At 42.2% G+C, this 26,495-nt stretch overlaps 1 protein-coding gene across 1 annotated transcript; it reads right to left on the reverse strand.

Moving 5' to 3' along the window:
* Nucleotides 1-7,455: 7,455 nt before the first annotated feature.
* adra1ab (adrenoceptor alpha 1Ab) lies at nt 7,456-26,266 on the reverse strand. The gene is made up of 3 exons (XM_015975858.3): nt 26,113-26,266; nt 15,350-16,572; nt 7,456-8,771 (listed from the first exon to the last, which is right to left on the reverse strand). The coding sequence occupies exons 2-3, from the start codon at nt 16,338-16,340 to the stop codon at nt 8,299-8,301; spliced, it is 1,464 nt and encodes a 487-aa protein (XP_015831344.3). The 5' UTR covers nt 16,341-16,572; nt 26,113-26,266; the 3' UTR covers nt 7,456-8,298.
* Nucleotides 26,267-26,495: the final 229 nt, after the last annotated feature.

Consider the following 26,495-nt stretch of genomic DNA (forward strand, 5'->3'; position numbering starts at 1 on the left):
AGGGTTAATCAACCTAATTAAATATATAAAGTCCTCTTTATCTGAAAAAAGTGCAATTTTCCTTGCAGTATTTCCTGGCCATGCTTTGATTGCACAATGGAGAGCTGTCTGATTGGCTGACGGAGAGGCTACATTGCTTTGTAAATTGCAAATTGAGCAACAGCAGGGAGAGATCTGCGCACGCAGAGACGGAGTTGAGCATGCAGAGAGAGGGCTGCATATGACTGCAGAGCAGGTTGTGCTCTTGCAGATTGATCACTGCACGCTCCAGTTGGTGGCACAAAAATCACTCCACACTAAAAACCTGAATCAGAATATGGCCGAATGTGTATATTATTGACCGTTTTTCTATATTATATATTTTTCTATAATATATATATGATATATTAGGTACATATATGTTTCTATAAAATAGTAAACAGCCAGTTTTATATATGTCACATATATTCAAAAGCTATATCAGAACATATATTAAAACCTATATGTTTATATGACTTCTTTCCATGTGGGTTGTCAATTGCTTAATATTTGCTATGTTTACCTATGGTAAAGAAAGGATATTTTGTACTCATCTAACTTTAACATAAATTTTGGCAGCTTAATGTGACGTTATGGAAAATGCCATCATCATGAGCAACCAAACATAGGCTATATTAGGCTAACAGTTGTCCATATTCTGTACCATTTATCCACCAATGGCTGTTTCAATTACTGTGAGTGAAAACTAAATGGCATAGTAGCATTTGTTCTGGCATTAGAAATTGAAAATGTTTTTCAGTTTGTTGGCTAGATGGATATACGAAGATTTTTTAAGAGAGTAAGTGAGGAACAGGAGAGAGACCAGGTGGCTGATGCTGAGGAGATCTGCATGGTCAAGGTCAGTGATCTACAGCGAAAACAGGGGCAAGCACACCGTTATGAGCATTTACCTGAGCACAAAGTTCCCAAGCAAAATTGAACAGTTTTCTATTTCTGAGTGAACAGGTAAGAGACCTTGAGAAAAAAAAACTATAATTATCATCTGGCCTGCAACCTTATGTCAAGTTGTATCTGTATAGTTGACTTTCTGTATTATAAGTTGTACTACTTGCTGGATATTTTTATATATACTGTTATTTTGTCTTGTAATTGTTAAGTACACACTCCTTTATTCCATATCATAGCAGTGTTATTCATATAAAACTGTCAACTGCACACTCATTTGGCAGAATAAAAGTTTGACAATTATTCATTTGTTCTTTATTGTCATATTTCAGTAACATAGATAATTAAACAAGTTGTAATTAAACAAATTAAATAAATGACTACAACATTTCCCCCTGTTAAGTGCAGTAGACTGAAATGAATAGCTTTATTTGGAAATATAACATATCAAATTTTTAATGGACTTATATAAAATCTTTCTTCAACATAGACCCCACTAATGAACTGATTAAGTGTTATTTTTTATAAAAAGAAGAGAGAAAATGCACAAAGGTAGGAAAGGAAAAGAAAGTGATAAAATAATAGGTTTTGTTAAATTTTCTTCAGCTAATGAATTAATTGACAAAGTTTTTGCAGGGTGTGACAAAAAATGTTCAAGGTCAAGCTCCTGGGGCTAAGCCCTCCTATCTCTCAATCCTAGTGACGTCCATGTTCTACACAATGTTTAATAAATGAGACCCCTGGTGAGTTTGACCTCTCAAGGGTTTCAAACAGTCTGCTCTAAATAAAAAAAAAAACTCATCAAACAAACTAAACACATACCAGCAGCCATGTTTGCTGCTTTTATAAGCCTACTAGAGACCAGGGGTGGGTATAGGATTGAAAAAGTTCCGGGGCTTAGTCCTGATGAGTGATGGATTTTTCAGCATCTGCAAAACGTCGGCACTTTTTAAAAATTATACGGCATCTCAACTTTGAAATTTCTGACCACCTTTAAATCAGAAAAAAATCACTGGATTACTCTTGTGAATTAGTCTTATATAACAAAGACCATGCAAGGTTACTGAAAGATCTGCCCTACATCCAGAGTCCTGCAGACCTCATTATAAAAAAGCATGATAACAGGCAACAAAAGTCCAAAAACTGCTTCCCTAAATGAGAAACATATGGAAACCCTATGGCGTCAGACCCGTGCCACAACCCGTGCGTGTGAACGGGACTCGCGAGTGAAAATATACATAGCGAGAGGTCATTTGTGCACTGAGAGGGAGCAAACTGTGTCTGTGAGTGCACAAGGATGTGCACAAGTGACAAACCTGCGTGCGCGCGTTGCCAACGAGGACACGGCAGAGGAAAACGTGCGCGTGCGGCAGCCTCTCTGTGCGCTCGGCAGCCTCTCTGCGCGCTTGGTTTCTAACTCCGCTCGCTCGGCTGTGAAGGGGTTTTGGCACTCTGGAGGCGTGGCCTGTGGCAGATCTTCTCTGTCCTCTGATTGGTTAGTTTTGCCCGCACTTTACCCTCTACCTCATTGGCCCATTGGCTTCCTGTCGGACCACAATGATGAGAGCTATATCCATATAAAAAAATTTGATATTCAGTAGTTGTTGTCATAGCTCAGCTGGTAGAGCTGGTGACTCTCCCCCCGGAGGAGGCAGGTTTGAGTCTGGGCAAGGCAAATAGAGTAGATGTTGTGTTATTTTTTCCTAATTCCTGTGATATTATTTTACAGTTGTGACCGTTCAACTGTCATTAAATGTCCAAATGTTTGCTGGGCAGTGCTTTAAAAAGTGCAGATAAGCTAGATGATTTTAACCATATAAAATGCCTAATGGTAAAACAGGGAAACAACTAAAACATGACAGATAGCAGCCCTCGAGGGACCAGAATTCCCCACCCCTGGTTTAGATGGATTAGATCACTTGTGCAGATCCAGTTATCTGCTATAGACACTGATCCCATCTTTGCCTTGTTGAAGGTCTATATTAATGAATCACAGCCCACTCTAAACACTCTCAGGTCACCCAGAACACTTATGGCTGCAGCATGTTTGCAACACCATGAGAATTTCTGACTTTCTTGAATGCAGGGAGGAAGGTTTTAACTGAACACCAGGTGGCAGTGTTGTCCTACTCTCTCTGTCACTTTGCTTCAGCAGCTGTTTAATAAAAAAGAAACCAATTAAAAGGAGTCAGAATTTCAAATGCTTTCATTTAACCCTTCAACTTCCGCACTAAAAGACTGCATTCCTCTGCATAAACACATTAAAATCATATAAGGCGGCAGCAACATACACTACATTCACCAGAAGAGAAATAAGGATGACCAAACAAGTTGATTAGAGCAGGGCCACCATGTTTTAGAGGTTTCTCTGCTTCCACACACCTGGTTTGAATCAGTCGCTGATAAATAGGGTTCTGCAGAGCATTGATGACCTGATCAGCAGGTAGTTCAACCAGTGAATCCTAACAGAAATCTTTCATGGTCCAACAGGTGAGATAGTGATTATTTATAACATTTAACCAATTTGAGCCATCCACTTGAGCAAAAGTCAGACCAAAAGCCTGGGAGGAAGTTGGTTTGATGAGTGAATTGCTAACAACATGAAAACTACAGCTCCTTTCACTCTTCCTCCTCTCTGTCCATCATTTTCTCTTTGCGTCAAGTCCACAGAGACTTCCACGAGACTTTAAGGCCAAGAAATGTGCTCAGAGTTGGCTGAAAGAAAGCGATTCTTTTGTCGTTAGGAGGAAAATTTCTGGATTTGAATCCCTACAGGGTGCAAATGTTTCACTTTGAAGAGAATTCTCAGTTTTTCTGAAGCAGCACACCCATGGTCTTCAGCTGCTTCCCAAACCGTGAGCTCCAATTTCCCACCGCTGAATCAAATTTCAGGTAGGAAATTTAGCCAGCAACAAGTTATTTAACCCCGACTGATGCAATGAGTTGCATCAGATTTCTTAAAAAACCATCTGGAAAGACACATCTGGTGGTCATGGAAAATATGTTAGTCTATGTGAGAAGGGTCAGATCCTTGGCATCAAGCAGAGAAAACATCTAAGGAGATTGCAGAAACGACTAAAACTGGGTTTAGAACTGTCTAACGCTTTTCTAAAAACTGGTCTGAGTCCAGATGGACCCTGCTCCAGAGTGATGGTGCATCAGGGTAAGAAGAGAGGCAGATGAAGTGATGCACACATCATGCCTAGTGCCTACTGTACAAGCCTGTGGGGGCAGTGGTATGATCTGGGGTTGCTTCAGTTGGTCAGGTCTAGGTTCAGCAACAGGATGTACTCCAAGAATGAGGTTAACTGACTTCCTGAATATACTGAATGACCAGATTATTCCATCTTCCCTGATGACACGGGCAAATTCCAAGGTAACAATGCCAGGATTCATCAGGCTCAAATAGTGAAAGAGTGGTTCAGGGAGCATGAGACATCATTTTCACACATGGATTGTCCACCCCAGAGTCCAGATCTTAACTCCATTGAGAAAATTTGGGATGTGCTGGAGAAGTCTTGGTGCAGCGATCTTGGTGACACATTAATCCAACACTGGATGGAAACAAATCTGGCGACATTGCAGAAGCTTATGGAAAGAATGTCACAGCTAACCTTGTGCTGTAAGATAAATTCTCGCGAGATTTGGAGTTTTCCAAAACTCAGGAGAATGTGTAGACTCGACACGGGGCGGGGCTACACTTTGAGATCTGGCTGCTGCCACAGCGAATGTGTGTCGTAATCAAAGCTAAAGGTGGTCCAACTAAATATTAGTGTGACTTTTTGGCCGGGCAGTGTAGTTTCCACATTTTTCCCTGACTATAATCTCAACTCTTGCTTCTTTTGCTTTCTTCATTTTGTTTTCTTTTTCTTTCTTCCTCCATTTGCACTGCCATTAATGTGCCATTGCAGAAAGTCAAACAAGCAGCCAGTTAACATTAAAAAGTTCAGTCATTAGTTAATTGATTAATTGCTTTAAAAACCCATCAAACTTGATCTAGAATTTGCATGACTATCTCATCAGAATGTCTCAAAAATACTTAAGAAGTTTTACTTACATAAAACTCTAATTACAAAATGTTTGGTTTAGTAAAGTAGAGTCTCATTAACACCAAACAACCACTCTGATTAGGGTATTGATATTTGTTGTATCATCAGTTTGTTAAAAAGCAGAAGTTCCTGCTGCTGCAGAAGCAGCCTGGATATCAGGCAGCAGCTGGAGACACGAATGAACCACGACCCAGTCAGAATCACACATCCATCCCCTGTAAACAGTCGTCCTGTTGTTTATCGGGATACAAAACGTGTCAGGTTCAGGTAAACAACACTAACAAGAAGTTTGGCTACTCTATCAGGAGTGAAGTGCTGCTTAAACTTCTCATTTCTGCTTTTGGAAGAAGTGTGATGCAGAAGACTGTCAGAAAAAAGAGTTTAACTCAAAAGCTGACTTTCTTCCAGGAGAACAATGAAGCATCTCTGTCTTCTCACCCTGTGCTTCTGCAGCCTCCACCTTATTAATCATAATCACTCTGTAATGACACGCCACTTTGCTAAGTCAACTGATTACACCGAAGCCCGCCTCTTTTTCTGTAATAGGAGCCTGGATCCATTCATCACAACAGCATTTGATTTAATTTGACAGAGGCGGCAACATTCTTTGCTGCTTCTCTCCAAAAATGAGAGCTGCATGTTTAACAGGAGGCTGCTGCATTTATTTTCATAAATAATATCAGAGCTGATGGGAGCAGATCTCTCTCTCTCTCTCTCTCTCTCTCTCTCTCTCTCTCTCTCTCTCTCTCTCTCTCACTCTCTCTCTCTCTCACACACACACACACACACACAAACACACACACACACACACACACACACACACACACACACACACACACACACACACACACACACACACACACACACACACACACACACACACACACACACACACACACCTGGATATAAACACTGTTGCATACTCAGATGGGATGGAATTTGCTCAACGTGAGCGACATTTTGATTGTTTTATATCCTTCAGGTGCCTCTCTAACACAAATATCGCGTTCAACTTCACGAGGAGTCACAACCTTTGCATGTGAAAAAAAAAAGTCAGATTTAGTGTCTGATAAATGTGGATTTGAAGTGTTTTTGTTTTAGTTTCAGCAGCAGGGACACGCCTCAACCTCATGACCCAGTGAGTCTTATGCATTCTATTCCTTTTAGCCATTTTCTGCTATTTTCCATCTACTTACCTTTTATCATTCAGTTCTCAACCCACTAGCTTTGCTGGTCCTCCTTGACCTTCCCAAACATTTCACTTGTCATTCTCATCCTTCTGTTTACTTATCTCTTCTCATCCCACTCTTTCCTCATCCACACCGAGTATCATCAGGAATCAGTTAAACTGGTTTAACTTGCATTTTTATTTGGCTTCACTTATTCCTTTCATCCATCTTATTTTTCCTCATCTCTTGCATCCTTCTCAGTCCTTGTCATTCCACACATCTTCATCCCACTCACTCCTATTGTTCCTGTGGATTCTCATACTGCTCATCTTCCTCAACTCTTCCACCTCTCATCACACTTCCTTTCCTCATATCACATTTTCTTCTCATCCAAACTGAATCTCATTCATCATTACTCCATCTCGTCTCACTTTGTCCCCTCATCTTTACAATCCTCATGCCTTCTCATTCATTCTTCACAACCCCATTGCTTCTCAGTCTGCTCATCTGTTACTCCTGCTCATCCATACTTTCCCATCTCATCTCATCTCACCTCACCTCACCTCACCTCACCTCACCTCACCTCACCTCACCTCATCTCACCTCACCTCATCTCACCTCACCTCACCTCACCTCACCTCACCTCACCTCACCTCACCTCACCTCACTCATCCTTTAAATATAATAGTAAATGCATGAAGAAATAACATTAGACTGCAATGGGATTAACCCTCCCATGCTCCTAACAGGGTCAGATGGACTCCAGGGTGTCCCCCCTTGATTTTTCATGACTTTTCCCCAGTTATTTTCACTAATACAGATGTGACGAGTCTTCCTATGAGCATGTTCTGGGTCTTGGATATAAGAGCTGATTGATGAGTGGGTTAAACTCAGAGTTAAAGAATCACATCAGTCAGCTGGTGCTCCTATTTGCTCATGCATTCGCTTTTTTTAATACAAAAAAATCTGCAGTGTTTGCTTGAGGGGATCCCCGACCGTGAAGCTCCGCAGTGACAGAAAAGCAGAAGTTAAACAACAATAATCTGTCACCAGGACTGATGAGAGGGGGGAAAAATACATCAAACATCTTTTTATTTGTTTAACATCACAAATGATGATGTAAAACACAGAAAAGACATTTCAACATCATGTTGTTGGAGCCTTAAACAAAAGCGGCAGAGCGCCTCAAGCTTCAGACATGTTCTGGAAAAAAACTTTTTCTGTTTCAATTTAATCCATTCTGAAAAAAATCTCCCAGTCTGACTTTTTCAGGTTGTTACAGACTTTTAAATGTCTCTTCTTCAGAACAGAGGTCACACATGTCTCTCTCTCTCTCTCTCTCTCTCTCTCTCTCTCTCTCTCTCTCTCTCTCTCTCTCTCTCTCTCTCTCTCTCTCTCTCTCTCTCTCTCACACACACACACACACACGGTTTCTCTGTGAATACTAATTATCACCACAATGTTTTAATATCCTGCCCTAGAGACCTTTGGTGCAAACTGCAGAAATACCACTGATGTTTAATGAAATCTCGTCTCCAGGGTTCTTTCACAATTTCATTTAGAATAAATTACTTTATCTTCATGTGTCCTTGGCTGATGGATATGCTTTCTATCTGAGTGCTCGAATCCACAGAAGGAGCTTTTGGCTTAGATTTTTTTCCACAAAGGCCAACAATATAACTTGTCCAAAAGTTTCTTGCTGAGCTTGCATGTTCTGAACTCATAAGTCATTTTTATCCCCATCTGTTGCATTTCAGGACCCAGGAGTTGTTCATAATTGTCTCTCCGAGCAGGCGGAATATTAACCCTCTGATGCATGAATTATGAGATCTTCAACCATGATTTTTTAAACAATTTTTTCATTCATCTTTAGATGTGAATGAAACAAATTTCAACAAATATTTTTTGTACCATTTTGTTAATTTACAAATAATTTATTACATGTCCATCTCAGTGTACAACGTGCATTCTGAACATGAAATATGGTGGCTTGACTTACTGAAGTCCAAATGGAGGGGCTCACATGCAATAAAGTCTTCAACAGCTGTGCTTAATAGCAAAAATAAAGAAATAACAATTTTGAGTACCTGTCCACTGTAGTGACCATTATGCATCAAAGGGTTAAGATGGAGTACCCAGAGTTCTCAAGGAGACAATTAAACAGCCTCTCCCGAAATGCCAAGCGAAAGGCGCAAGACCTTGGTCGACCCATTTGTGGAGGGGTTCTGCAGTATTGAAGTTCGCCTTGCTGAAAGACACCAGGTCTTCAGGAGACCCTTCTTCTGGGCTTGTGCAGTCTGAGCTCGTTCTTTAGGGGCAACAGATGCGGACGAGGTCGATAGCGTCTTGCAGCAAGCCCAGGGAAAAATGGTGGTCTGTGTTTGGACCGAGACGATGGATACATTAGAGGCGGGGCCTGTACTGGAGGAATGAGCGGAGACGTGTCCCTGTTTGGTGGTGGGAATCCCTGTCCTCAGGCAGTGTCCATGCAACATGTTGTGGAAGGCTTTTTTGAACTCCTGACTGAAGCACGGGTAGATGATGGGGTTAATGCAGCTGTTCAGGTAGCCCAGCCAGAAGGTGATCTTAAAGATGGTTTCAGAGGGTTTACAGGACGGGAAGATGGAGCCTGGAAAAAGCAAAGACAAAGAAAGCAATTGGAAAATGTTCACAAAAATAAAAGAGCTCACGGATCTGGAAGAGCTGAACAATCACCCAAAATTACAGTTTCCTAAATTATATAAGGAACACTTCATGTTGACAGTTTTGATTGGTACCATTTTAGAAGACATACCACAGATGGTGCATCAAAAATATGCTTTCATTGTTTTTACTACATCCCAGCGCCACATGGTGGAGAGTCTGATGGTATTTCTCTTCACTCATCTATTACCAGGTGTCCTTGGGCAAAGCACCTTTGCTGCTGGTGGTTGGAGGGAGTAACAGCGCCAGTACTCTGAAGCCTTGCCTCTGTCAGTGCGCCCCAGGGCAGCTGTGGCTACATTGTAGCTCATCACCACCATGGTGTGATTGTGGGTATAAATGGGTAAATGACTGATTGTGTTGTAAAGCAACTTGGGTCTTTTTAGACTCTTAGAAGGAGCTATAGACAGACCATTCTTCCTGAGTGGCGCTCCAGTAGCTCTTTGCTTTTCTAGCAGCTCTGTCTGCCTGTTTTTTTTATTTTTTATTTTTTATTGTAGCTGATCAATGAAATGATAAATTTATGTTTACTTTTTGTAGCAATTTATACTTAAAAATTAATCACCACTAAATTGCCCAATTCTGCTACATCTTCATGTAACTTGGTAGGTGCATTCTTCTTAGAATGTCAACTCTGGATATTTTAGGCTAAAACAAATCAGAAAATATCAGCATTAACATTGTTTTGCTTTCAAGAAAAAATTTAAATTAAACTAAATTAGAAGACCTCTTATGATGAATTATATAAATGGAAACCGTGTTCCCTTGCCAGGACGTGGGTCACCAGGGCCCCCCTCTGGAGCCAGACCTGGAGGTGGGGCACGTTGGCAAGCGCCTGGTGGCCGGGCTTTCACCCAATGGAGCCCGGCCGGGCACAGCCCGAAGAGGAAACGTGGGTCCCCCTTCCTATGGGATCACCACTTGTGGGAGGGGACAAAGGGGTTGGGCAAAGTGTGTGACGGGTGATAGTCGGGGGCGGGGACCTTGGCGGTCTGATCCTCGGCTACAGAAGCTGGCTCTTGGCACATGGAATTTCACCTCTCTGGTGGGGAAGGAGTCTGAGTTGGTGTGTGAGGTTGAGAGGTTGAGAGGTTCCGACTAGACATAGTCGGACTCACCTCAACGCCTGGCTCTGGAACCAGTTTCCTTGAGAGGGGTTGGACTTTCTACCACTCTGGAGTTGCTCCCACTGAGAAGTGCCAAGCAGGGGTGGGCATGCTGGTTGCCCCCCATCTTGGTGCCTGTACGTTGGGGTTTGCCCCAGTGAATGAGAGGGTAGCCTCCCTCCGCCTATGTGTGGGGGGACAGGTTCTGACTGTGGTCTGTGCTTATGCACCAAACTACAGTTCAGACTACCCACCCTTTTTGGAGACCTTGGAGGGGGTGCTGGAAAGCACTCCTTCCAGTGACCCCCTCATTCTGCTGGGGGACTTTAACGGTCATGTGGGCAACAACAGTGAGACCTGGAGAGGTGTTGTTGGGAGGAACGGCCCCCCTGATCTGAATTCGAGTGGTGTTTTGTTATTGGACTTCTGTGACAGTCATGGATTGTCCATAATGAACACCATGTTCAGACATAAAGGTGTCCATATGTGCTCTTGGCACCAGGATACCTTAGGCCGCAGCTCGATGATCGACTTTGTTGTTGTTCCATCTGACCTGTGGCCGCATGTTTTGGACACTCGGGTGAAGAGAGGGGCAAAGCTGTCAACTGACTACTACCTACCTGGTGGTGAGTTGGCTCAGATGGTGGGGGAGGATGCCGGTCACACCAAGCAGGCCCAAATGCATCGCAAGGGTCTGCTGGGAATGTCTGGCAGAGTCTCCTGTCAGAAGGAGTTTCAAATCCCACCTCCGACAGAACTTCCAAAATGTTCCGAGGGAGGCGGTGGACATCGAATCTGAATGGACCCTGTTCCGTGCCTCCATTGTTGAGGCGGCCGACCAGAGCTGTGGTCGCAGGATCGTCCGTGCCTGTCGTGGTGGCAACCCCCGCACCCGCTAGTGGACACTGGCGGTTAGTGATGCTGTCAAGCTGAAGAAAGAGTCCTATCAGGTCTTTTTGGCCTGTGGGACTCCAGAGGCAGCTGACGGGTACCGGCAGTCCAAGCGGAACACGGCTAGGGTGGTCGCCAAGGCAAAAACCCGGGCATGGGAAGAGTTCAGTGAGACCATGGAGCAAGACTTCCGTACGGCTTCGAGGAGATTCTGGTCCACCATCCGGCGCCTCAGGGGAGGGGGGAAAGCAGTGCGTTACCAACACTATCTATAGATAGTGGAGGCATATAGATAATGGGGAAGGTTTGCTGCTGACCTCTACTCAGGATGTTGTGGATCGGTGGGCAGAATACTTCGAAGACCTCCTCAATCCCACCGATACGTCTTCCAGTGAGGAAGCAGAGTCCGGGGACTTTGGGTTGGCCTCTCAAATCTCTCGTGCTGAGGTCACTGAGGTGGTTAAAAAGCTTCTCTGTGGCAAGGCTCCAAGGGTGGATGAGATCTGCCCGGAGTTCAATAAGGCTCTGAATGTTGTGGGGCTGTGTTGGCTGACGCGGCTCTGCAATATCGCGTGGACATCAGGGGCAGTCCCGCTGGACTGGCAGACCGGGTTGATGGTCTCCTTATTTAAAAAGGGGGACCGCAGGGTGTGTTCTAATTACAGGGGCATCACACTCCTGAGCCTTCCTGGTAAGGTCTATTAAGGGGTTCCGGAGAGGAGGGTCCGTCGGATTGTCGAACCTCAGATTCAGGAGGAGCAATGTGGTTTTCGTCCTGGCCGTGGAACACTGGACCAGCTCTATACCCTTACGGGGATCCTGGAGGGTGCGTGGGAATTTGTCCGACCAGTGTAGGTGTGTTTTGTGGATTTGGAGAAGGCGTTTGACCACGTCCCTCGGGGTGCCCTGTGTGGGGTACTCCAGGAGTATGGGGTACCATGTCCTCTGATATGGGCTGTTAGGTCCCTGTATGACCGGTGTCAGAGCTTGGTCCACATTGCCAGCAGTAATTCGGGCTCATTCCCAGTGAGAGTTGGACTCCGCCAAGGCTGCCTTTTGTCACCGATTCTGTTCATAACCTTTATGGACAGGATTTCTAGGCGCAGCCAAGGTGTGGAGGGCATCCGCTTTGGTGGCCTGTGGATCAGGTCTCTGCTTTTTGCAGATGATGTGGTCCTGTTGGCTTCATCAGAACGTGATCTCCAGCATTCGCTGGAGCGGTTCGCAGCCGAGTGTGAAGCAGCTGGGATGAGAATCAGCTCCTCTAAATCTGAGGCCATGGTCTTGATTCGGAAAAGGGTAGAATGCCTTCTCCGGGTCAGGGATGAGGTCCTGCCCCAAGTGGAGGAGTTTAAGTATCTCGGGGTCTTGTTCACAAGTGAGGGAAAACTGGAGTGTGAGATCGATAGGCGGATTGGTGCTGCATCTGCAGTGATGCGGGCGTTGTACCGGTCTGTTGTGGTGAAGAGAGAGCTGAGTCAGAAGGTGAAGCTCTTGATTTACCGGTCAATCTACGTTCCTACCCTCACCTATGGCCATGAGCTTTGGGTGGTGACCGAAAGAACGAGATCATGGATACAAGCGGCCGAAATTAGTTTTCTCCGAAGAGTGGCTTGGCTCTCCCTTAGAGATACGTTGAGAAGCTCGGTCATTAGTGAGGGGCTCGGAGTAGACCCGTTGCTCCTCCACATCAAGAGGAGCCAGTTGAGGTGGCTCGGGCATCTGGTCAGGATGCCTCCGGGACGCCTCCCTGGTGAGGTTTTCCGGGCACATCCAACTGTGAGGAGACCTAAAGGTAGACCCAGGACACGGTGGAGGGACTATGTCTCTCACCTGGCCAGGGAACGCCTTGGGATTTCCCTGGAGGAGCTGGCCCAAGTGGCTGGGGAGAGGGAAGTCTGGGCCTCTTGCCTTAGGCCCCCGCGGCCCGACTCCGGATAAGCGGATGAAAATGGATGGATGTATGGACTAAATTAGAACTCGAGCATTTAGTAATGGGGACACAGACCATCATTTACAGATTAGTGCACACTGCAGCATGAAAGGTACTGTGCTTCTGGGGCATTGCTTAACAAATTTAATTTGAAAATGCATTCAGATGAAGTTCAAAGTAAAAAAAAAGACATTCTAATATTGTCATGTTTTCTATTCTTTCCTATGATCAAAAGAAAGTAGCATTACTTTAATATATTTTAATCAAGCAGAACAAAAAGCAGTCATCAAAATATTTATTTATAAAAATTTGTTAAATCATTTAATAAATAAAAATATAAGGTTTTATGCAAATGCATGTGACTTAAAGAATGAAATAAAAACACCAAAATAAAAAAACAAGTTATGAAATAATGAATTAAAGAAGCATAAACAGATTTCTAAGTCTGTCTTAAACATATGAAACTTAATATTGCTCCAAATGTGAGCTAAATGTTAGGAGCTGCAAGGGTTGTGATATATGGGAGGTTAAAATAATTAAAAAATCATAACATTTCTATTAATAATATTCATGCAAAAAAGTAGATTTTGGTAGTTTATTTTTTCAGCGATTTTCAGTGCCCGTTATATTAAAATATTCAGACTTTAATGCATGCTACCTGCTGGTTCAAGAGTAAAATCCAGACATAAATCTAGCAGTTTTAATAAAACTTGTACATTCTTCCTGCTATCAGGCACCTTTGAGAAGTATTTTCTTTACATGCGGACCTTGGTAAATGCTCTGGAATCTGGAAAACTGTTGCTATTGCGACAGATTTACAGCTCGATAGTCAACAAGTGCTGAAGCACAAAAACATGCTTTTCATCTAAAGAGTTTGGGTCATAAAACATAAATTCAAACCATCAGTTTCAGAATCTCATTGCCTCGGTGTTTGAATGAGCGCTGAGCCGTGAAGGTCTGTCTCTATTGAAATGCATAGCTGTCCTTGTATGACTGGCTGCCTCGGGAGTGGTGGTGACTCTGGATGCCTCCTGGCATTACAGTCCATTAAACTTCATGCTTGTTATCTATAATGGCCTTCGTACAAGGGAGCAATGGTTTGGCTCATTCCTTTCCAGTCCACGGTGGAAGCCCATTCTGCTGTTTTGTTTGTTCTGTTTGGCTGCTTATAATTGAATTTCTTCGTGTCCGTTCTAAGACACTCGTCAAGGAGAAAGGTCCTCCGTTCAAGTTGTGCTCATGAAGGAAAAATCATTATAAACAGCCGTGCTTAAAAATACAGGCTCCAAATGGAGCTCTGACTAATGTAAAGGATGAGAACCAGCTATCGCTCTGGGCTGTGACTGCTGGCAACACACTGATATACTGTAGTGTACAATACAATGACTGTGCCAATGTATGGGCTGCAATTTAGTCCAACTTTATTTTTTGATTACGTATCAATTTGTCAGCATTTTTATTGACACTGAATTTATATGGGGCTGCATGGTGGTGCAGTTGGTAGCTCTTTGGCCTTGCAGCAAAAGCTTGCAGGTTCAAATCCCACCTGTGTGGCCTTTCTGTCCAGAGTTGGCATGGTCTCCCCATGCATGCAAGGGTTTCCTTTGGTATTGTGGTTTCCTCCCACAGATGGTAAACATGTATGTCACGCTGATTGAAGACTCTAAATTGTCCCTAGGGGTGGGTGAGTGAGTGAGTGAGTTCCTTGTTTTTGACTGTGATGGACTGGGGACCTGTCCAGGGTGTGTCCACCGCCTCTAGCCCTATGATTGCTGGAGTTAGACATCGGCTACTAACAACCCTAATGAGGAAGAAAGGGTTTAGATGATAGATGGATGGATGGATGGATGATTTTATAAGCAATCTAGTCTTCAAAGCCTCCTGAAGCTGTCATGGTCCTTGGAAATACATCTAGAAGACATCAAACAGGGTTCCAGACTCCTTTCAGTTACATTCTACAAAACTGTATTTGGTTTTGAATATCTTAGAAATGCCCACCATGACGGACAGACAACAGACTATAAAACTGAGCCTAGCAGAAAACAAATATATCACTTAAGCAAGAGACAAGACAGTTTTAAGTAGTTTTGCAATATCCCACCCTCAATCTTGCAAAAGAAACTGTCTCAAAATCCAGTATCTTCTTCTCCAGTGTGGGGTAAAAAACTCCTCTTCTCCATTGACTTAAAATTTCTGCCGACACCGTGAGGACATAGAGAGCTCTCCCCAATGCTTCGAGATTGTATATTTGTCACCAACAGTTGCAGCCCAGTGAAATCCAGACTAAGTGAATCCAGAATATTTTGACTCCTAATGTCGCCTGTAGTCTACCCTTTGTAAACCAAGGCTGTTTTGGGCAGTATACTGAGTTGCTAAGGCCAACTCACATGCAGTAATATCTGGTCATGTTAAGAACTGCAACCTCTATAAGCTTACTATTATAAAATTATTTAAAGGCTAACCAGTCATGAACTTCCAGCACCAATAAAATACAAAGATTTGTCTCACCACTCTTTTCTGACAAGCGATGGTCGATAATCACACAGTACAAACCCAGCCTTAGGAAGTACCTACCGATTGGTAAAACCAGAAAAAACGGGAGCCAGCAGAGGATGAAGCACCCAACCACGATGCCCAGAGTCTTCGCTGCCTTTTCCTCTCCTGAGAACTTCAGGATCCTCGGTAAATGAAATGATGGCCGTTTGGGCGTCTCCTCTTCATCCTCCTGCTTTCCCACCTGAGCAGAATTCCCTCTGTGGATCCTCAGCATCACCCCCTCCATCTCCACCTCATCTCCTTTCCTGCTCTCTCTAAGAGATTTAGTTTCTCTTCTCGCCACAGTATACACCCTGCAGTACATGGCCAGGATGATGGCCAGGGGGATGTAGAAGGACCCTAAAGCTGAGAACAAAGCATATCCAGGCTCCTCTGTGATTCGACACACAGTCTCGTCTTCTGGGTCGGGCTCCTTCCAGCCAAAGAGAGGGCCCACAGATATCGCTGCTGAGAGTCCCCAGAGAGCCGCCACCGCAGTGAGGCCCCTCCGACCAGTAGCTATTGCTGGATAGCGCAGAGGGTAGCTGACAGCCAGGTATCGGTCAATAGAAATCACACAGAGACTGAGGATGGAGGCAGTGCAGCAGAGAACATCCAGGGCAGCCCAGACGTTGCAGAAGGATCGTCCGAACACCCACCGCCCCAAAGCTTCAGAGGTGGCCGAAAACGGCAGGACGGCAGAGCTGAGCAACAGGTCTGCAGCAGCCAAGTTGGCAATGAAGTAATGAGTCACCGAGCGCCAGTGGCGATGGAAAAGCACCGACAGGATAACCAGAATGTTTCCGAGGACTCCGAACACAACAAAGATCACGAGCACGACCCCTAAAACCACCGCCTTGACTACATCCACCTCAGGGTGGGTGGAGGAGCTGCAGTTGGGGCAGAGATCTAGACGGGAAACACTGGTGTTCTCTGAAGGAACCATTCTTGACTGTTGGGTGAATTTACTCATTAGGCTCTCCTGTTTTTGACGCCATCCAGCGTGGAGGATGGAAGCTTTCCCAGCCATAGAAACTCCACTTCCACTTCATTTGCGGACACCACGACTCCTGCCACCAATCCAGATCATGTTGTCCAGATTCCTCGGCTAAATGTCATATTTTGACAGCATGTTGCCACCATAGTTTGTCTCACAGAGTCTGCACATGCTTAACAAGAAGGGCAAAAATGATTCATAATTAAATTGCTGGTCATTGATGGATCGTCTTTAGTCACGCTGATGAGCCTCGGGGGTGACGAATCTGTACAAGATAAGAAATAAAACATTTAACAGGATTTGTTACTTTTTTATAAACCAGACTTTTTAATTGCCTTTCTTCTTGCAGACAAATCGACTTGAAAATGACCAAAACAAAAATGACAAAAAAAAAAAGACAAAAACCTTAATCCTAGCCCAAATAAAATCAAAAATTCATGCCGCTACAATATTAAAAATAAATGTTCTGATTAAAAGGTAAAAACATAACTAAAAAATCTTCTCACTTCATTAGAGCTGCTGCAGACAAAACCAATTTTCTTTTTATTCATGGACAAAGTAACCCACTGCCTTTTTACTCCTCTGACAACCAGAAAATGTCTCTTATATTAACACGTGACTTTAGTTTAACCTTAATTTAACCAGATAGATTGATGTTCTGTGAGGGAAGCAAGATTATGATGGAAAATATAAATAGTACGTAATCAAGTAGCAACAGGGGTGAACACGAGCACACCAGAGCAGAAATAATGATCCTCAGGGGGCCAAAAGAAAATCATTTGTGGTATTATGAGAAACCCAACCAACCGTGCTGCGAGAAGATAAATGAAAGCACAAATAATTATGTTTTTAAGGGCAGACAGTCAGCCTGCGCCCCGTGATGGCTTCCTGGAAGGTGTGATGTGTGCTTCTGGGCTTTAGCTCATTCGTTAGATGACAGGGGAAGAACTGAACTGTGAAGAGAGCGGTATATAACCCTCAGACAGCCTTACTGGTGCTGATGGTCCGGCCTCTGTTGGAACACGTGACACTGGGAATGAAGGTGAGTGGGATAAGCAGAGTAAGGATGGCAGCATGGTTGTACTTTTCATGCATTCATGCAGGATGCAACAGTACTACTGATAAGGTGGAACCAAATTCTCTCTCTGTCTCTCTCTCTCTCTCTCTCACACACACACACACGCACGTACACACGCACACACACACACACACACATAATAAGTGTAAATAAACCTAAATATTGTTTAAACATAATATTTATAGTTAATTTTGATTCAAATAAAGTTAAAATAAGTTACAGTAAAATGTTACCTGTATGTATATATATATGTATATATATATATATATATATATATATATATATATATATATATATATATATATATATATATATACATATATATATATATATATACATATATATATATATATATGTATATATATATATATGTATATATATATATATATATATATATATATATACATATATATATATATACATATATATATATGTATATATATATATATATATATATATATATATATATATATATATATATATATATATATATATATATATATATATATATATATGTGTGTGTGTATACATGCACATGTATATGTCCATCCACCCATCCAAAATCCATCCATCCGACATCCAAGGTCGGGTTGTAGGGGCAGCAGCCTAAGCAGGGAGGCCCAGACTTCCCGCTCTCCGGCCACATGGGCTAGCTACTCTGTGGGAATCCCAACGCGTTCCCTGGCCAGCTGAGGAATATAGTTCCTCCAGCGTGTCCTGGGTCTTTCTTTAGGTCTCCTCCCGGTTGGACGTGCCTGAAAAACCTCACCTGGGAGGTGTCCAGGAGGCATCCTAACTAGATGCCCGAGCCACCTCCACTGGCTCCTCTCGATGTGAAGGAGCAGCAGATATACTCCAAGCCCCTCCCAGAAGACTGAGCTTCTCAAGACTCATTTTGGCTGCTTGTATCTGCAATCTCGTTCTTTTGGTCACTACCCAAAGCTCGTGACCACAGGTGAGGGTAGGAGCGTAGACCGACTGGTAAATTCAAAGCTTCGCCTTCTGACTCAGCTCTCTCTTCACCATGACAGATCGGTACAATGCCAACAACACTATAGACACATCACCAATCCGCCTGTCGATCTCACGCTCCAGCATTCTCTCAGTTGTGAACAAGACCCTGTCCCTGAGATACATTAACTCCTCCATTTGGGCAGGACCTCATCCCTGACCTGGAGAAGGCATTCTACCCTTTTCCGATTTTGATGATTTTATAGTGAACATTTAAATTTATTTAACTCTTAAATAAATTAGGATTTGACTCGTAATCTTTAATTTGATTATCCTATATTTAGATTTAAATTGGAACACTCTTTTTTTATTATTTACTATTATTTGAATATTTATACAATTTGAATCTAAACATGCAAATCACAGCAGCTAATTTAATACAAAATAATAGGTAATTGGCACACAATGCATGTCGGATTATTTGGCTAGAAAACAAGAATTGATTGCAACAATATTTAGAATGCTTGTTTAGTAGAAAATAATTTCTTTCAGTGTGATAAAGTCCCTGTGAGAAAAGATTAAGTGCTGCTGCTCTAACGAGATTTTCTCTCTAGTTCTCAAGTGTTGGAGAATTGGTTTGTTACTCTGAAATGGGGTCAAACAGAAAGTAAATTAACAGTGACCTTAGGTAAAACAAGATTACTGAGATATATACCATGCCATGCATTATTCCTGCTCTCAGCAGCATCATGCCGTTTGTCCCCAGGCTGTGAGCTAAAGACAATCCTCTCCTGGTGTTAAAAGCTGGAGCTGTAAGTCAGCACCAGGTGACACATTTATGTCACGAAGCTGCTCGGTGACACATGGCACATGTTAGGTTTAATCTGCATGTGCCGTGTTCAGGCTGCACCGAGACCTGAATTATTACCTGTTCTCATACTCAGATCAGCCATCACATTAAGACCACTGACGGGTGAAGAGAGGAATGCTGCTGTTATTGTGATACTATGTTCTGCTGAGAGTAACCTTGCATCCGCTTCAGTGTTACTTTCCTGTTTTATAAAACATTCTCCATTCAGTCATGAATTAGTATCATAAGCTGCTCCCAAAGTTCCAACTCAAGACTAGTGGATCAGTTCCAGATGCCTGTGAGGACTCCGTGTTTGGTTTGAGAAAATATTTGCCTTGCAAAAGTTTTGCTCCCATTTAATTACACAAAAGTCAGGCTCTTACAGTCAAGCAAAGGCTTGAACATTTAAAGATGTTGCAGAAATGCCTTTGCAAATGTGCAGAAGCCTGTGTCGTTTCAGGATGTGGCTGGCATGATTAGTGATCAATGAACTAGAGAAAAGTTTTAGAGAGGCTCAAATTTATGTAAATGGTTTTCATGACCCATGACGCCCAACACAAACCTCACTGGAGCAGGTGTTTGTAAGGTTGATGCAGGGAGGAATGTAGGCTGTCAGTAGGATGGTGAGAAAAGCCGTGGTTGGTAATAAAATTAAGACTGGGCAGAATAAAACTAGAGGAAAACACTTTTATTTTAGAAGAACACAGGGACAATAAATAAAACAACTGTGTTTGACCCCAATGTACACGTTTGTACAATAATTCATGTGTCTATGGTGCAGGTGGGTGTGACAGAAATAGGCTACGGGGGCGGACACACACACACACACACACACACACACACACACACACACACACACACACACACACACACACACACGCGCGCACACAATGAAACTAATTTATAGCAAAAACGAGTGAACGAGTTCTTTAAGTAGCACGCCATAATAATGAAAAAGCCTCAGACTTCCCCAGTTACCAGTCTGATTGGATCTTATCGTGTCTGTAGAGATAAAGCCCAATCACAGATCAAATAGGACCATCTGAAATTCTCCAACATGACCAGATCTATCACTCATCTCAAACATTAAGTGTCACTAGTGGACCCTCCTGTATTTTGTGTACATCGTCTCAAAGATGTGAATTTTGGGAAATTTGTCAAAAGGGCAGTTTTTAGAGTCTGGACCATCTTTTCTTGCCCTCCACTCATCTTTCATTTTCTAAAACACAAACTGGTCAACAACTTAGTAAAAAACTGACAGCGGTACAGCTATTCTGACAGTGCTGATGGTTGAGTGGCAGCAGACACACTGCATTGGATTGGCTGCAAATGTCAATTAGTTGTTGGTGTACCTGATGTTCAATGATTCATGGCAGGTTTCTTTATCAACTTTCTTCTGCCTTTTGTGAAAGGATGTGATTTCAGTTTTTCACGGTGCTTTAAATGGGTGTTCTGGCCAATCCCTGTGCCTCTTCCCCTCATGTTTTATTCATGCCGGTGCAGCAGCGAACAGGGCAGCGAGGCAACAGCAGCACTGAGATGAAATGATGAAGTGATGTTCGACGTGTGAAATGACCTTTCCAGTCTGGTCTGCTCGTCGTTGCCCTTCGACCCCTTCCTGCCTCGTTGTGAGGCTTCCTTTCTATCTGGGCTCATGTTTTCATGCTCCATGAAAGCAGAAATAAGAAACTCGTTAGGCCAGTCAATCAACCCTAAAGTGTTTATTCTAGCTCTCATTCTAGCTTCTTTCCTTTGGATTTTCTTTAATTGGGAACAAAGCATCAGGCTTCTTTCTGATGTTCCTTAAGCTACAAAAACAAAAGCTGTCACGAGGAGTACTAGTAACCCACCTTAATGGAATTAACCTTGGCACTGACCACTTGGACCCTACAGAGACTCTTCCTCTACTGATGAGATTTGATTAAAAGCTATGAGTGGATGGTATAATTCCCCAATTTACTTGAGGAATCCAAAGGATGATCTGGTCACGACGTTGCATTAATGGATGTAATGGAAAGGTGCTTGTCCTTGGAGCTGGGAGACCATCGCCGGATTAGAACTAGTCAGCCAATGAAACGTTGAGCAGAATACATAAGGGCATGTTTGGTTTGAAGAGACAAAATCAGCAGGAGTGTTATTCAGCCTAACGTAGCTTGACTGGAGGCAGACTCATCTGGAAAGAAGGCTTATTGCTTAAGGCAACATTATTATCACACAGCGAACAGATGACATGAACACCTTCAACGTCTTATGTGTTCATTATTTCTGCAACACGTAAACAAGCTGCTGTTTTATGCTCAACACATCTAACACCAACATGTGTCATTTAATTTCTCTGATTGGCAGCAGTTGGTAATTATATTTCTAGTAAAATATTTACATTATTTTTACATGCTTTTTTCATGTTAATGTCACATGTTTAGTTTTCACACCCTGCAGCTTTACAAAAGCTAAACATACATCACAATGTCCAGCTCTGTTAGTAGCTGTGTGCTACGACTTGATTGTTTTCACGTCAAATGATGTCAGTGAAATCTGCAAAAAAGGAGAAAAAAATCCCCCCAGTGGCACAATGACTTTAATGCAGCAGGTGAGAAAACACCACCCCCCTTCTGAGCTCTATGCCCAGGTAGAGTTCCCTGTAGAAAAATGCAGAAAGTTGAACTCCACATGATGGAAATGCAGTTTTAGATGTTATACAGTTTTTGCACATTTACAGGTTAAAGTGTAATAGTTTCTTTCATCATATCATATTTCAAATATTTAGCAAAATGAAGTCTTCCTACACCTGCTATGTTTTTACCCAATATTTCTGTTTCTCACACAGCTGTAGCATTTATAGTTTTCCCTTAAATCCCTCAGGCTCAAAGTAAGTTTTGATAAAAGGACGAACTACTAAGTCCTTCAGAGGTACTTCTGAGTTAAAAAATGCTCATGAAATACGTATGTGGAGTAACCAGGTAGGTAGGTTTTAACGTTGGAAATCTGCAACGCCTGCCTCCAGAGGGTTAAATCCCTCCGAGTGTAGGGGACGCACTCCTAAACTTCCATAGGCTCTGGTTATGTTAAAGCTACGGTTATTCTCTGTACACGTGGAAGTGAAGGGTGTTTCAATTTGTCAAGTTCCTACAGGAAACAATGCAGAACCATAAAAACGTACCTGTGTGAACATCGGAGCCGTCTGCAGCTTGAGTTCAAGTTTTCACACAGGCCTGTTTGTCTGGGGCTAAAGTTTGAGTCTACTTTTCTGTCTTCATGTCATTAAAGGTGTGGGGCATTTGCGATGGTCTCTAGTGGGAGCGAGTGCCTTGTAAGTCGTGCTAGTTTCTACTAGTTGAGACGTTCTCTGCTGTTTCCTAAACCAACAACAGCCTTCCTCGTAGCAGTTGTTTTCGTTAACGAGAACGATGACGAATTGACTTCGGTGACGCCCCTTTTTTTCATAACAAAAACGAGATGCTGATGAGCTAAAAATAGCTCTTTGGTGACTAAAACATGACGAGACGAACAGGAGTTTTCATTAATGAGCCGAGACTAGACGAAAACTATGCACAAATCAAATTTCTGCCTGTCTCGCAAAAGTTAAAAGTAACATTGCTACTGCTCTGTGTCTGCCCTCTGCTCAGTAGGCCAGCCTCAGCAGATGAGTGAAGCTAGCTCCCCATCCACACCAAGGAGCACTAACCACTCTATTTGCATGGATTTCTGAAGTGTGTTGGAAGCCAACTTCACTCAGCTCGTCTCAGCGCTTCCCTGCCGCGGGAACGTGCAGTGCTCAGCCGCCCATTGATGCTACTACAAGCGATAATGCTGCTACTTTTAAACATATCCGTAATAATAACACTTTTCTTATCCAAGTGGTTCCTGAAAATATCATGCTTTTGAGTAGATAAATAAAAAAATGTGCTTTTTAACAGGTTTTATCTCAAAACATTTAAGACGAATGTTTTAAAGTCAGTGTGGCAGGATTATTGTCTCTGCTCCCTGGTTCCTGATAACAGGTCACATTCCTGCTTTTTAACCCAACAGCATGACAGTTTAAGCCTGTCTAAATGTTTATGAGCATCTCTGCTGATGCTCAAGAGCAGAACTGGGTTATTTAGATTAATTCTGTAGGCTTCTGGAAACTCACAGCACTGCAGTCTGTGGAAAAACATGAATGCCTTTAAGTAGGTAGACTTTGCCACAATATACATTTAAGATGGAGGTCTGATAACTCAAATAATAAATGAAACAAACACATTTCTTTATTTCTATTTAAATATTGTGTAGAATACTCTGTATGATTCCTAAGAGTTCATTCTGTTAGGGAAAGAAAATAATACATTTATTTTGTGAAAATCTAAAATGATGCACAGATCTGCATCAATAAAGTATATACATTATTGTGATTATCAATAAAGTAAAAAATTGATGCCAGTCTGGGGATTATTGTTTTACAATATCTGGGACAGCTAGGATTGTGTCCCATAGCCATAAAACAAATGATGTTGGTACGAAACTCACTCCAGTAACTCAGAGTACCTCTGACCTATACATCAATTTGTTAGAGAATAATTCTTCTTTGTCGACTAAAACCTTTTTGAGATTTAGTCGACTAAAACTGACTAAGACTAAAACTTAGATGGCCGCCGCCAAAAACAACACTGTCTCGTCATGAGTCAAGATGGGTGAGTCCATGAATGTTAAGTGACAGTGTGACATAGACCTGTCGGGATTTTCAAATCGTTTCACCGTCTAGTTTCTATTAGAAGCTAATGCAGGAGATTGGGGTAGAAGACTATTTTCAAATTAAAAATCTCTTTCGGGAGTATTTTTCTTTACCGATGGCACCATCTAGTGGCTGACAAGCATATCACACAAATAGTTTCTCAATCCGTTTTTTTTTTAAGATGGTGACTGCACCTTTCTACTTTATTTATGTGCTTCTGTAGCTGACAAACGGAGCTAAAACATGCTGTTTTACAAGTATTATTCTCATGTCATGTTGTGTTCTCAGATTTATATTTTAAAGACTTGTCTGTGAAAAGTTCATCAACTCTGCATCAGCTGAGGTAGTCCTTAAATTAAAAGCATGTAAGCGGTAGTCTAACGCTATTGGTTAGTTCTGATCGGCGCTCGGTTTCTGACGGAGGGTTAAGGTTAGGGGCGTGCTTAGCAAAAATAAAAAAATACATAAAAAGACGTATTGCTCACATTATATTACGTACATGACAATCATTTTTACAAATTTCTGAAAGGGGAACACTCTGGAAAGCTACTTTAAAATGTATTTTCAGGATGTGAAGGACAAAGGAATAGTTTCCACTGTGACCTTAATGAACCACCAGTTTTAACATTTCTCGAGTCATGAGTTCACCTTCGTTAATACATCAAATTGTAGACAATTAGCTTCAGATTAGATTATTACAAAGCTGCTGTCTGAAGCTCAAGCTGTAGCTGCATTACCATCTTTCAAGTTTCCTTCATAGATTGTATCGAATGTTATTTTCATATATTTACTTTGCAATAAGAAGCAACCTCAGACTTCCAGTCTCTAAATCTGACAAACTGAAGATTGATGTTGCCAGTACTATGCACAGCATTTAAATGTCATAATCACTGCTATGTGCACAATATCAGTTTGGCAATGGACTGCAATAAATCACAGACTATTATATTCCAAGTGCCGTGCACTCATGGTTTGAATGCTGAATATGTGTTTGGTCAGTCTGATGGACTCTCACTGCCCTTGGTGCACACATTCAGTTTGGATGATGGTGATTGAGATGCTCAAACACAGAGAAATTGTTTTGAGTGTTGTGATGACAGAAATGCAATAGCTGAGGGAGAAAAAATGCGGGTTTTTTGCAACTGGTATCCTCTTTGCAATAATAAAAAACAAAATTACAATTGCAGATTTTGTGGATATTATGCAGTAAGAAGTGAACACATTTGATTTTTTTTTTTATCTTTCTCAAAGGCCCCACATGGTGGTTTGATTATAATCTGATCAATAGTTTGAGAGTGAAATCAAACATTAATTGAAACACTTTATTCCAGTAGAAAGATGTGGAATACTACTTCTTTCACATGCTTTCATTTATTTTCCCATTAATTTCTTTCAGGTCACTGCATCCCATCAGTGAATCCAGATTTCCTCCCTTCTGCCTGCTGCTAGAGAAGGTCAGCTCATAAACATTAGTGTTTCCACAAACACATACCGTAACGTAACATAACAGACCAGACCAGATCGGGTCGGGTTCTGTTCAGTAGAGCACTCCCGTGATGAATTACAGCACTAGAGGTCCATTTCTTAAAATGCTGCTCATTCTTCTCAGAGATGAGTCACTGCGTGAAGTTCATAATTCGATATCTTTATGACGTTCATGATTATGTTGCATCAACCTTGAACATCAGCCACACCGTGCTTTACAGAGTCTCTGTTTTCATGCACCTCAGACAGTTTGGTTCTGGGTGCCGTAGGTCTGGGACTGCAGATGTCTCTGCACCTTCACAGCCACTAAATAAAACTCTGAATTTACTTCTGTTTTGTGACAATTTTGAGTCTGTTTTACCTCTTTTTCATCTGTTTTCTGGGTTTAATCCAACCTACCTGTTGAAGGAAGGTCTTGCAGATAAGATTATGAATCAAACTTGCAAAAAATAAGCCTAACAATGATGTATTTTTAAACATTTGTTTAATTTCTTTAATTCCTGATAAGCTTTTGAATATGCAAAATCCAACAAAATGAAATGCTTTAAATTAATACACCTTAACTTTTAACATTTCTCATTATCAGTGGCCTTCAAAAAACAATCAGAGCATGCTGCAGCTAATTAAAAAGTATTAAAAACAACAACTGTATTTTTGCAAAATGCAAATTGGAAGCCTTTCATGCAGTGAGGAAAGCTGCAGGGTGGAAGGAGAGAAAGAAAAGACTTACCTTCTGTAGAGTGCACACATCTCACTGCACCCAGAAGAGAATTCAACCAATTTTCTCCGAGAGCATTCATTCATTGTTGTGCCTGCCACAGACAACACGGGGAGCACAGTCTAGAGATTTCCTACCTCCTGCAGTCCTCCTGCCTCCTCCGATGGAAAATAAAAATCACATTGGACCACCAACCTGATCCTCACAGGCCCCGCCTCCTACCGTATCCCCTTTTGACAACTGGGTGTGTTCACATGTGTGTGAGTTTAAAAAAATAAAAGCTGTGGATTCATGCTGGAACGCAACCTTAAAATCACCAGGAATTGATCCTTTTGATTCCAGGTAGCGGAACTTCCTGCAGGTAGCGAATCAGCTCAATCCAATAATTAAGGTTT

This window comes from Nothobranchius furzeri, chromosome 6, assembly GCF_043380555.1.
Source record: "Nothobranchius furzeri strain GRZ-AD chromosome 6, NfurGRZ-RIMD1, whole genome shotgun sequence".
NCBI lineage: Eukaryota > Metazoa > Chordata > Actinopteri > Cyprinodontiformes > Nothobranchiidae > Nothobranchius > Nothobranchius furzeri.

Excerpts from the sequence above, each read along its gene's own strand:
- adra1ab (XM_015975858.3), bottom strand. The coding sequence starts at position 16,340 with ATGGCTGGGAAAGCTTCCATCCTCCACGCTGGATGGCGTCAAAAACAG. Across the intron at positions 8,772-15,349 it reads TTTTCTGGTTTTACCAATCG|GCTCCATCTTCCCGTCCTGT; the intron begins GTAGGTACTTCC and ends TGCTTTTTCCAG.